This window comes from Necator americanus, chromosome III, assembly GCF_031761385.1.
Source record: "Necator americanus strain Aroian chromosome III, whole genome shotgun sequence".
Classification (NCBI taxonomy): Eukaryota; Metazoa; Nematoda; class Chromadorea; order Rhabditida; family Ancylostomatidae; genus Necator; species Necator americanus.
The window spans coordinates 35,579,345-35,592,774 of NC_087373.1; the positions used below are offsets into that span (position 1 = coordinate 35,579,345).

A 13,430-nucleotide genomic window follows, 5' to 3' on the forward strand; every position below is an offset into this window, starting at 1 on the left:
CATCAACAAGGTTCCACGATCTAGGATCTACTTAGCATCAACAAGGTCCCACAATCTAGGATGGAAGCCGACGGTCGGAGGTGGTGAGGAAGGAGACAATAACAATGGGAATGTTTCACGAAAACATTACGCAGCCCAGTCGATGATTTGTAAGTGACATGTTTTCAACTTTTACTCTCATCGTTACTGTCGCAGAAAGACTCTTCTTATTTAGTTGATTTCATTTCTAATCTAGTTTACTGACAGTTTCTGGGTGTCATACGTTGCTGACAACGCTTTGGCTGCAGACTGCACATTCGTACTACCTACGCTTTTATCACCTACTTGCGTAAAATCCTCATCAAAAATAAGAAAATAACGTCACACCTTTGTTTCGGCGTTAAAGTGATTCTTATATAACAATTTTAACAATTTTCGTTCCTCCAAAAAAAATACATGTAACTTCAATAAGCAAATTAATGATCAACAACAACCACATTTGATTATCGATGTCGTCATCCGCAATGAGCGAACGAAGATGACGGCATTGAACAAACAGATAGGCAAGTAAATAAAAACGCGCAAACCTACACAACAATGTTGGGATTGTTGGAGATGATGACGATGATGACGATTATTCTACTACACACATGAAAATCACTGTACTTACTTCTTCCCGCTTCCAGAAAGATCCAATGAAATTATTAATGTCTGGAAATCTGTATTAGTTAAAATATATGGTATTGTTTAGTAAAGGGAAAAGGCTAAAGTTGAAATAATGGTTTTCGACATTTGTTCTTAGTGCGAAAAGTACACAATTTTCACAACTTATAAAATCTAAGGTGATTTCAAAGAACTTGAGTAGTAACTCTCGTGACAGAGTCACTCTCTCTTTGGAAACGGAACACAACATGTGAAAGAAGAAGTTAATATCTTCTAAAGCAAAGCAAAATCGCAATTCATCGTCGATCTATGGTGATGTATAACAGTTTTCTTTAAGAAAAAAACAAACAAAGAAGAACAAACGCATAGTGCTCACCAGTATCTTCAGTACCATTTAGCTGAACCCCTGTAATCCATGTAATATACATGATAGAAGATTTATCCAAAACAAAAAAAAGTCCATTGCCCATAAATCCATGTTTTGAGGTCATATCACACTTCGGCCTCATAATCCATATTCGGCAGTGAAAACTGTGTCATATACAACGAGGGCACCATAACAAAAAAAAACCCATATAAATGGAAGTTTCACTGATTGAAAACGTTCACTGAATTGCTTGCGAGCCAACTGTTCCCATTGAATTCATCGAACTCGTATGGAAAGTTGTGGAACTCAATCCATAATCCTCACAACAAAAAAGGAGACAATGATGTGAACTACAGCACTTGGCCCTAATAAGGAAAGAACCCCTTTATTAAGGTTAAGTGTTGTAGTTCAGTTAATCGTTCCCACATTTCTCATCGAAAATCACCATTCTTCGTGTAAATTTGGAGGCAGCAACGATAACAAGATCATCGTGGGGTTCTAATGGATTCGGACGACATACGTATGTGGACTGGACGAACACAAATTCGTATCGCACAAAACTCCTTGAATTCGGTCTTATTTCCTTGAGTAATACACTTCAGATTAATCCAATAAACGACACTTACAGTACTCCCATCCGAAATCCTCACGTGATAGATATATCCATATGTACGTTCATTGGACGTACTAGTGGAGTGAAAAGACGGAGTGAAAACTCGTCCACATACCTCGAAATAGACTTCGTTACAGCTGTAATCTTTGGAGACGAAGATGTCGGCGGTACACGGAAAATCTAAGAGACAATAACTTCTTAGTAGGATCTTAAGACCTCAGACTTGACCTCTAAAACCCTTCCTTACCATTAAAAAAAGGTTATAGAACCTTTTTAAAGTTTTGGATACAATAGAGAAGCTCTACTTTCTGAGAGGAACAGAACATTTCACGTGTATTTTCATAGGAATAGTGTGCGGTTAACAGATTGTACTAGATGACCAAAGTACATCCGACAGATATCAACGTACAAACATACACGAAACGTAATATCAATAACATTCTTTGCTGTCTCTTTGTTTGCTTGTTAAATGAAACGAAAAATCGCCGGAGATAAGCGTGCGGGGATGTATGATGATTTCGACGAATGGATTCAACGATGTGTCAAAATATGGTGGATTCCAGCACATTTTCTCCCTTTTTTTTTGAGAATCATATCATTTGAAACTTAAATGAAGCAATGGTAACTTCATGGGTAAAAAAAGCGCTGCACATCCTTGCTTTGCTAAGCGGCGGCCAACGAATTCTATACAATCGCGAGAAGAAGCCGTACTTCTCTAACACGTAATATAATCGTAAGCTCAATATGTGACGCATATGTATTGCGCCGTGATGTGTGTAACGCTACTTTCAGAGAAACAAAGAAAGAAAAAACTTAAATGTTCGACAGTTGTGCTTCGAAACGATTGTAAAATACGCGATGTTGTACGAAGCACTAACTCCGAACGTCTGCGAAACAGTTACCACGCACGAGGATGCTGATGCACTTTAGTTCTCGTTTATTTACTTTTTTCTCATACTGTATCTAGAGTGTTTGTATAGAATAAACTGTAGTCATTGACTCTACGCTTTCCTCCTTCATAGATATTCATTTCGGAATAAAATAAGAATTACATTGGTGAGTAAATGCAACCTTTCTACGATGGTCGTCGTCATTCGTTTGTGCAGCAGCATTGTCCGTAATTTTACGGATCACAGCGAAGAATCTCGAATTCAGTTGTGCAAATAAAGCTGTCTACAGAACTTTAATCTCTATTTTAGTAATTCTAATTCCCTCAAACTTCGGAGTTCAGAAGAAGTAGAAGATCCTCGTGTATTTGTAGGTAAAAGAGTCGATCCAACCATTGAAACCATTGAATTTGATCAATACCGACTATGACTGTTTATTACTTTGCTACCTGCGCCCGAACAAAAATATCCAAACAAAGTACAGGATGTTATTAGCAAAAAAAATTAAAATAAAATAGCGGGAAGACACAGAAGAAATATGATTTCGTCGGGAGAAAACGGAGGATGCGCTGTAACTAGTAATTTTCGAAGCTAAACCGGGTGCCGAGGGAGTACTACGTAAGATCTACACCGGTGACACGGACCACGGCTGATCACTACAATGGCTAGACAGACTACGAAACTCGCGACAAATGGGGAAATCGAGCGATCGGATTCGCGCGATTCGCGACAAACGAATTGCAACACACACTCACACACATACCGTTTTACAACATATATACAGGGAATGGGCGCCAGAACAGAACAACGGCGGCTCTGCCTACAAACGTACACGCACCCGAATCACGGCTGCTAATCGTAGGCGAACACAATGTGCCTACTAAAACAACAGGAGCAAGTCGCGATCAGGGCCGAACAAGTACAACAACTGTCTCATAATTAAAAGAAACAATGAAATTGCGAATAGTTATAAGAGTTCGATGCATAGAAAGGTAATGAATGAATGCGGTCGCGTATTAGTTCTTCAGCGGACGAGGACGGATCGGTGGCGGTCCAACCGAGAAATCCGAAGCGACCAAGCGTTCTACTTGCGATTTCTGCACCACATCTTCTGGGCCAAGTGTCCACACCAAAGAGCACCAATTTACCGCACGTGCTCGACATGCAGCTCGTCGCACGGCAATTAACGCCTGCGTCAGACTAGCTGTTTCTGAAATGAGCACATTAACATATTAGGTTTAGGAGAATGGTAATTGAAGAAATTAAGGCTAAATTAAGGTTCTAACAGTCAGTCAATTATACTCCTGACAGCTCATTTCCCTACGCACCGGACGGATATTGCACTCGTTGAAACATTTCGGCACGCACGCTATAAATCGTGCAATCTTGCGACGCTACCACTTTTTTGGCGCCGCCATGTTCTCGAGCTCCAATAGAGTTTGTGCATTATTCGTTAAAAGTTCCAATTTAAAATGATTCCCAATCCCATACAATTAACAAAGAGCACTGTTGATTGTTTGTAAACAGCAATTTGAAAAAATAAGGTCCTTCACAGGAGAAAAATCGAAACAGTGGGTAAGTAACAGGTACTTTTTACTGCTTCTTGTATTGCAAAATCAAGGAATTGCAGTAGACGATATTCTAACAAATAATGCCTATTTGGAAACTCTGCCTCAGAGACAAACCAGCCGCTATAATAACATTAAGGATGAACAGCGAAAAAAAAAAACTTATAAAGAGAAGGAAACGCATGAGAAATCTTCCTAATGGAACTTTCCATGTCTTGAGCTTGGACGCTTTTTCTCTGTTATACGGTTATACGTTCTAATAAGAGTAATTCTGAAAATTTACAAGGAGATACAATAATTAGTATTACGTTGTGAGGTAATCGACGTCTGTTTATCATAATCTTTATCAAGTGGTATTCATGTGAGCAGCAGTCTTTACACAGGTATTGTCTATTAATTCGATTTGTGTACTGCCATAAGAACAGAAAACGTTAGCTGTTTGCAAAAATTCTGCCTGCTGCAGGAGATAATGAAATGATGGGATAGAAATTAGAGAAGCAGCAAAAATAGAAGGAAATGCATGAAAAATCCATCAAACTATCACCTTTCTCCTCGTCATATCTCACTGTTTCACCGCGTAACTGTTGCAGAATTGCTGTACGCTCATGATGACGGCAATGCTGTAGGACAGTGACAGCTTCGAGCAATTCTGGAAAGTCATAATCCATGAGAAAAAAAAGTTGTATAAGACGGGTAGGATGTCCAGGTGTACCTTTAAGTGCCTGATGAACTGGGCTTGGTAATGGGGCACCTCGAAGTTGTTCCATCTTCGATAACAGCGTCGTGATACGAGCATGTTCACGGAAAAAATCCACTATAAGCCGATCCACACGTGATGGGGCAGTGGGCAGACGTGGAATTGGCAGACCGTTGGAGGAACTGGAAAAGAGTGCATATCAGTGGTTTTGTGCTGTGCTGCTTGATTGGTTAGGTTGGTGATGACGTAACAACGGGTTTTCGTCTTAGCAATGATTTTGTTCATGCAAACGGTTGGTAAGGTTTTATGGGTTAATGTGGGCTTAGCAATAAGTAACTTGTTTGACTAGCCATTCGAAAATATTCGCTTGAATGTGCAAAAATGCCATACTGACCAGGAAAAACACGAAAAAAAAAGTGTCAAGAGGAGGTCCTCTACGCAACAAATCAAAATACTCTGAACATTTTTGGATTTCCAAATGGATTCTGTCTCTGGAAATATGCTAGGGATTTGCTAAGAGCCCTTTCAAATGACAATTTGTCGCCGCGGTTTTATACTAATCGTTTTTTCTATTCTACTGTAAAACACATCCCCAGAGATTGGAAGGATAACATCATTATGCGTTTTGAAATGTCCTCAAAACGTCAAGGAACGAATATGACAAGAATCCGTTCGAAGTCCACTCATGCGCACCGTAATTGGATGTCTGACAACCAGTTTGTGTCGTGAGTGGACAATAGCCTTCTAAAGAAAAACTGCTGCTGAATCCCCCCCGAAACAATGACCAACTTCTTCACAAACAAACAAATAATCCACATACCTAATCTTCTTGCCGAGATTATGTCTGGCCAGTTCGGCTTCAGTTTGCTTACGTTCCTTCTCGAGTTGACGGTACTCCTCACAGCACTCCTCGAGTCTTGCGTGCGACTCCATAACAGCATTGTTCCGTCTCAAAATCGCTTCACGTTGCACTTGTTGGCTGAGACGCGGCAGGAAGTAGCTCATATCGTTGTTATTCATTTGCGAGAACACGTCCTGCTCTTCTTGTCGCGTGTTCCAAGCTTCCACTTGCGGCGGTCTCTGGATTGGAGTAGGGCGATATGCGGCTGCTGCCGCCGCCTCTCGATGACCGAGACCGGCATCTGGAAGGCCCCATTCAGAAGCAGCTGGCTGATGGATGTTCAATTTCAGCAGTTCCTGGATGAGGTTATATTCAGCGCATGGTTTTGCAACAACCGGTGGCGTTGGTTGACGTGCTGTAGGGCGGTCAAAGGTGACATCAAAATGTTTTCTATCCTGGTTCAAATGCGCATAGGTGGAGTCAAAAAGAGGTTCGAAGAGGTGCGAGTCATCAATTGGCCATGCAGACTGTTTTGGGCTTGACTGTAGATGAGAAGAGCTGGATGAGCGTACGCTGTCGCCTTCGGAATCGTTGCAATTCTGAAAAATGTTAGGTTAAGGAATCAGGGGACATGTGAAATGAAAGGATAGAAGGATAAAAAGTGTCTGACGTTAATCAGTGCGTTTGCCATGTGACTACACGTTCACTTCAATTGAAAAATAGTTGTGGAGGCTACCCGGAGGTGTGACAACTCAGTGTTTTTATCCCCCCAGGTGAGTCTGGTACCAATTTAACGACCATGAAAAGATGGTTAGTTGCCACTAGGGCGGACTCGAAGTGTGAAATTATTTTATCTTAAATTCTACACAAAAAAAAAGATTGTGCCTAGAAGTCTAAACAAACAAAAACAAACGTTGACAGGATTTCCATGAACAGAATGTACCATGTACTAGCCACGATAACCAATCACAGTTATTCTAGTTAGAGACTCCTGAGTTCACTGAAACCCTGGATAAATTTCCAAATCATGAGTTGAAATTCGTGAAATCTTTAGTCCATTCACAAAGACGGAGCTACGAAAAAAAGTGGTCCTCAGTGGTCCTCAAAGCAAAGAGAGATTTGAAGAAAAAAATCAGACCAAATATGCTCTGTTAGTGTGGAGCTATTTCTGGAATCAGGACCACATCGGTAAAAGAAATTGTTTTCACTACGTTGAAGTCAATGATGTAATGAAATTTCAACTACTTTAACTATACTAACACCATCCAATAAGTCAAAGGAAAGTTAGGGACAATTGACTAGGACAAAAAGTCGTGAAATATTGGAAAGAAATGTGAAAGAACTAAGCGCTATCAGTGATTTTTCCCTTGCATCGCTTTTTTTTCAGCGTGGACGCTCTTCTAATCAGCTGGGCATTAAACGGTGACGAAGTATAACGTTAGAAAAGTGACGTCAATCCATAAGAGGCTACGTGACTGCACAACTACTGTTTTTTAATGCAAAGAATACATCTGCTATTTTTATGTTTTTTCATGTTTTCTTGATGTCAACCTTCATCTGAAAACAACACTTCTTTAGTAGTCATATTAATTAGCAATAACATAAATCAGTTACGTATTTCTAGTGCAATTACAAAACTTCATGTCGTGAAGAGCGGGAACGAATCGAGAATTGTAAACGAGCGAGTTTTCTGCGAGCGCAACACAAAACTCTATTCAAACGTGAAGGTCGTCATTGATACATGAACCTTATGCGCTCGTACGCACACACGCACACAGACACACACACATTATGCGATAAAAGTTCAAAATTTTGCGTTTGCTTGCTTTGTACGGCAAGAAAAAAACTGAAAACTGCGTAACAGTCTGTAGGGTCTGCGTAAACTACCACTGACTACCCGACGTCAAAGGGTGATCCTGCACGGAAAATCGAAAAGAAACACAGAAGAGAATATCTTGAATGGAGGATGTTAGCCATGAAAAATGAACAACAAAAATATTCTCAGCTATCATCCTCGGATTGAGAGGAGGAAGCGAAGAAAAAAATGAATGAATGACGATAACAAGTACTAGAGAGTGCAGTAGAGTACTTTTGCTAAACGATTTATGATTAACTTATGATTAATTTCTTCTGCAGTGATAAATTCATGGTTTTTCTCTCTTTTCCCTAGTTCACAAGAATCCTTATATACTACCAATAGTGTATATGTACACCCAGCGAGGTCCTGACACGAGAATAAAAAGTGATTGAGACTACTGTAGGATTTGTAGTGGTTCATATTGAGAGATATCATGAATGAATGTTACATAAACACATTAACTACAACAATCGACTACGAACTCTCGCTCAACCACTATGGATTCAACCTAGATGCGAATTCTGTGCAATGAACTGGATTTTGAATTCCACATCCAGAATTACAGTAATTCATCCAGCACCTTTCAAAAAATCAGTAAAAGAGAGGTGACGGTTTCATCATTAGGGAAAAATTATAAACAGGCAAAAAAAAGAAAGAAAAAGAATCAGGGAAGAGAAAGAACACGATGTCACCTGTTCCGATCCTAGGTAGATCCTGAACGCCTACGAATACAGCATCAGCTGGCTTATCGACGAAGAAGAAAAAAATCGAGAAGCAAACGGAATTAAAGCGTTGACGAATTGAAGGAAGGTGGAATTTCGTATTCTTTTTCCTACATGGAAACATCAAGCAGGAAACCCCGTTGCTTTAATGTTAGGACACTATGTTCCACTTAAAACTAGTCAAACTAGAACAACTGTTCATGTAATAAAGGCTGCATGGAATCAGAATAAAAACAATTATAAATTGCTTCTATTAAAGTTCTTGGGAAAGAAAAGGAGAAAAAAAAGGAAAAAAAACCCAGAGCTAGGATGGATACACGTGAAAGAATTTATATCGCGCCAAATATGTAATTATCACCTGGACACAAGATGATATCGAGTTGAATCGTCACGTTGACATTGAGAGGCCGAGGTGTATCGACCACGGGCTCACTCATCAATCAAAGATCGTCTCCGTTCACCTCAGCATCGCTTTTGAGAATTGAGAGCAACAGCAGCAGCGGCACCGACATAACACGAAAACGCGAACGCGTCATTTCGCAAGAGTACAGCCTAGTGCAACGGAAAATCACAGTGGCGAAAAAAAAACCCACTATGGAAAAAAAGCGCCGCCAATGGCGTTCCGTTGCTGCATACAACGAACTTTTGCTGTGTTAAGCAGATTTGCACGTTCACTTCACCATCACATCGATACGAATTCAGGGATTATTGATTGATTGCATTGAACAGCATTTACAGCATACTATTTGGGAACTATTTAGAATAAAGTACGCACAAATAAGCTATTTCGTTGAATTCTTCGTGCGAAAAATTGTGGTTTAGGGGGAAAAAACCGTTATACACGATCAGACATCTGTTATACGCACAAATGAACACATTGAAACGTCAGCACAAAGGACGTTTTCAAATGTCGAAAAAAAAGAGAGCAGAATGCAATGTCGCGATGACCACGATCTAGAACAGCAGAAAGAGGTCAGACAGCTTAAAAACGTATTCAGTTCATTGGAAAATGGATTTCGGCGCGCATAAAACTTCGGATCGGAATAAGAAAACGAATAGTAAATTTAGTAAAAAATTTACAAACATCATGAAATCTCCACATGAACAAATATCCATACCATATTTCAGAGGAAATTTGGAAATGTGTTATGTGACTAATTTCGAAATTTCCAACACTAATATTTTCCTTCGTTATACATTTTCGATTTTAATACATGAAAATAAATAAACTACAGGAGGAAACCATTAGTAGCAGAAGCAGCTACTGAATAAGGTCCTGCAACGATTACGCAAGATTCGCAATCTTTGGAAATAAGATATTTCAAGAGAGATCTCAATAAAATTAGTAGTCCTTTGTTAGAAATTTCACTAAGTCTCTAATTCCCCAATGAGACACTGTGAAAATTTTATTCACGGAGAGTTGGAGAGAAGAGGTGGAAAAGGACTGAAAATAAATGATTATAACATAGAAAAGAAATCGAAAGCTGCTTCAAAACTGATCATTGTGGATATTCAGGAAGTGCAGGAAACGATCGTGCTTATACGTAAATAATTGCCCGAGCCCGAATGGCACGTGTGTCGGCTTAATTTCACCAATAAAAGTGGATGAGATTGTGTTACTTGGCGGCATTTCGAGGAGATAGGAAACCAAAGTTGTTGTTCACCAGGTTCCTAAGAGAAAAAGATAACGTGGACCAGGTGTAACGGCACAGATACGGTAAGAAATACATTGCGAAGCAGAAGTGTTCTTTAAAGATGTGGATTTTATCTGCAATTGTCCAGGACAGATTCCTAGTTTGATGATAGAGAGTAATTAATGGTAAAAGTGCAAAGAATGCTGCTCACCTGAGTGCTATTAATCCAACTGTAGACGTTATGCCAAGTGTCCTCCGAGGTCCAGCAATTTCCGAGCACTTCGGTGCCGGTCGAGGACGGATTGCTGGAAGAGAATAGGTGCCTAGAGGCAGTACTATGATTACGAGGTCCTGTGGCGGCAGTAGCAGCAACAGATTGAGCAGTGGAGGTAGAGTTGGCGCCAAAGAAGCTGGCGGCGGCGGCTTGAGGCGCGGCGGCGAACAGCGGGCCTTCCATCAGGGACGGCGCCCGTTCACGAGCGCACCGCAAAGCCATCTGGCGGCGCGCAGCTGGGCGGGGCGTGCCAGGACGCGACGACCCCGGACGCTCGGCCGTCGCAGCCGCTCGGCGGTCAATAGCCTCCGCGTCGACACCAGCAGCCCGACACCGCCACCAGCACGGAAGAGATCAAGATCGTCTGCGCGCACGCAGCACGACGGCCTCGGCGAGGAGAGAGCAGTCGCTGAGGAACGATCGCGCGGAGAACCACGAACGAGCAAACGAGCCCAGCGAGCACAGTGCAATCTGGGGACGAGTGCACGAGTTGCACTCTTTTGCATTACCATAACAACTCACGTGGCGGGACCACACGGTACCAGCCCGCGGGTGGCGCAACCACGAAATTCAAGTATATCCGCTCCTCTCCCACGCCCTTCCATCCATTCGAGTAATCAGCCACGTCCTGGCAAAGAACCATCAACACGATTACTATCAAGTTACCGTTTCCTTCTGTGTCCTTGAAGGTCGTCGTGCTATTTCTTGAACTTGGACCCAGTCGTATCCTATCCAGAGTCTCCGGATACCATCAACCAACTAACTGAATAGCAAATAATCAGATTCACGTGCTTTCAATTCCGTTGAGATCCCCGGAAAGGAAAGCCCATTCTTTTCTTCCTCTAATATGAGTTTAAAGACGAAACACAACAGTGAGGCATGGGAAAATATGCGACTACTTAATGAAGGTAACAAGCAGAATAAGAATAGAATCAAAACAAAGACTAGACATATGTAAACAAAAGTTCAACTTCTGAACAATACATGAACTAATGTTTTGATGAAAAAACGTTCAACAGTTCACCACCTTCCCTCGTTTCGTATTTAGTCTTATTCATTCCGGAAATTCCAGTCTTCTGAAATAAAATCAATAATTTTCCATGATCTAGTGCTAGATAGTACTCTGTTAGACTGAGTAAATGAGTTAGCAATAGCACTTTCAAGGAACGCATACACACCTACGAGTTAAGCTAAGCAGCGAATTGCAGAATCCACTCGAGACCTGCAATAAGATAGTCGAACTGTGTGTGCGTTTGTGTGTTTATGTGCATGCTCTGTTCTCTTTAAAGACGCTGAGCAGAAAACGATGAGATCATCCGCAAACAAAAAAAAAAGAAAGAAGGAAAGAACGGATTAAACATATCCAAGAAGAAAAGAATCGAATTTTGAAAATACACAAAAAATATTCTGTAATCACTTACCACTAACTTATAATTTACAAGGCGGAAGTCGAAGACTTTTAGTGCATTTGCACAAAAACTTGCTATAGGGTGATGGATTGGCACTTAGATACGGTCTGGATTACAAGAATCAATATGATGGGACCTAGATGAGTAGTGTAGGTAGTGTGTGTTCCACAACCTACAAGTTTCCGTTGAAATGATGACATTCGACAAGCATGAACATGGGTCCTGAGGGGAAAACCGGAGGAAACCAATTTAGAGAGTACGTTCTGATTCGTCTTATGGGATCTTGAATACAATCCTTTTTGTGCTGCTGTACGAAAATTAGAACAGTTTTCTAATTTCTTTTCTTCTTCGTACCGACTTTAGCTATCCTACAGTCGTACAGCAATGCCAACTTTAGTTTTCGTTGTGGGACTAAATTAGCTCCGCCCCACAGTACCTATTATACGTACTTCTGGTTTTTTGGCTCCTCCTCCGCTTACACTCTTATTTCTTAACTTCTTAAGCTCCGTTCATCCTCAAGCGGGCAATCAGTATGGTTTTTTTTAAATTGTACGATTGTGCTGTGTAAACGCATAAACTATGGAACCACGCATAGGTCCCGCGACGAAAAACGCCACAAAAAAACTCGTTGCATCACATTTCATCTCACCAATTAATAAACCTAGTATGTTTCGGAATGGGTGCCGCTTTCGCGTACATAATTTATATAAAGCAACGTATTTTAAGACAGAGGAACTCAGGGACCTCGAGATTTTCAAATGTTGGGTCTTGCCACGAGTAGATAGGTATATTAGGCGTAGTTCACAAGTATCAGGGCATCACGCTCGATTTCTTCTCGAAAATCCAGAAGATGTTGTGTACATTAGCCCTATGTGATCCCGTCTTGTCAAATTATTGCACTGGAGAACTCGGGAACTCGTCCAAGCGGAACTGAGCCTATAAGAAAGTTTAGGTAAAATTTTACTGAGTTCTATTCCTTCTTGTTTTCCTTCTGTGCACATTTTTAGGTGTTTTCAGATAAATAATTAAATAAAACATTCAAATAAGCAGTAGAAGCTGCCACTCCCATACAATCGCGGACGAGTTGCGCATTGCCCGCCGTTTATCATCCGTAATGAGTTGCATAGTTGGGAAGACAAGATCACTTAGAGGGACTATTACACATTTCCACTTCTTTCTTTCTACTCATTTTTTTTTAATTTTTAGTTTTCATCTATTTCTATTCTTTATTTTTCTTCGTTTTTGAGATGAATCGAGATTGACCTTTCTCATACTTCCGAACAACAGAAGAATGTCCTCTCGTAGAGAGATCCGGGCATCGGAAATCGTGGGATACGTTATCTGTAATTCTACCTCCTGATGACTGAGGGAACGTAAGACCTCAAACATCAACATCATTGCTCACTTAACGGAAATTCTACGGAAAAAAGCACCCTAACCCAACAGACAACTGAATATTCAAATGATGTGATTCATTCGGTAACGTTTTTTTTCTATGGACCTGCAAAAATCAGAACAATTGGATAATTTGCACAAGAAATTGCCTGTTGTAGCCGTACACTAAAGTGCGATGGCTTATCTTTAGAAAATGCTAATTTACGCAAATATTGGAGACTTGCCAATTTACTGAAACAAGAAAGCCCGAACCTAACCATATCCAAACCAAACAAAGTTCACTAGAAAAAAAAAACTTGATTGTAGAAAAACTGAAGTTTAAGCCGTGTTTTAAATATTCTTTTTTTATTATTTTTAATTATTATTTCAATCTAAAAAAAAATTGTACGTGTGACTAAAATTCGCTGCACGTGCTCTTTACATACTAGTTTGGAGTGATGTCATACATTAGTTCCGCGCGCAAAAAAGGTCACATTACAGTATCCTGGCAAGTTACAGGAGTCCACCTAGTAATAACCGTAAC

General features: G+C 40.6%; 2 protein-coding genes across 3 annotated transcripts; both read right to left on the minus strand.

The window, feature by feature from the left end:
- Nucleotides 1–613: 613 nt before the first annotated feature.
- Nucleotides 614–1,646, minus strand: RB195_012012 (uncharacterized protein; the record flags this gene model as incomplete). The annotated part of the gene is made up of 3 exons (XM_064193677.1): nucleotides 614–690; nucleotides 1,019–1,173; nucleotides 1,636–1,646. 3 exons carry the CDS (start codon nucleotides 1,644–1,646, stop codon nucleotides 614–616), a joined length of 243 nt encoding a protein of 80 aa, XP_064051260.1.
- A 1,879-nt stretch (nucleotides 1,647–3,525) lies between these two features.
- On the minus strand, nucleotides 3,526–10,708 carry RB195_012013 (uncharacterized protein; the record flags this gene model as incomplete). 2 transcript variants are annotated; one of them, XM_064193679.1, is made up of 6 exons in its annotated part: nucleotides 3,526–3,719; nucleotides 4,622–4,726; nucleotides 4,790–4,956; nucleotides 5,595–6,214; nucleotides 10,041–10,134; nucleotides 10,626–10,708. In XM_064193679.1, 6 exons carry the CDS (start codon nucleotides 10,706–10,708, stop codon nucleotides 3,526–3,528), a joined length of 1,263 nt encoding a protein of 420 aa, XP_064051261.1. The 2 variants fall into 2 exon arrangements, with proteins under 2 accessions (XP_064051261.1, XP_064051262.1); XM_064193678.1 differs by lacking the exon at nucleotides 10,626–10,708 and having other exon boundaries at nucleotides 10,041–10,325.
- Nucleotides 10,709–13,430: the final 2,722 nt, after the last annotated feature.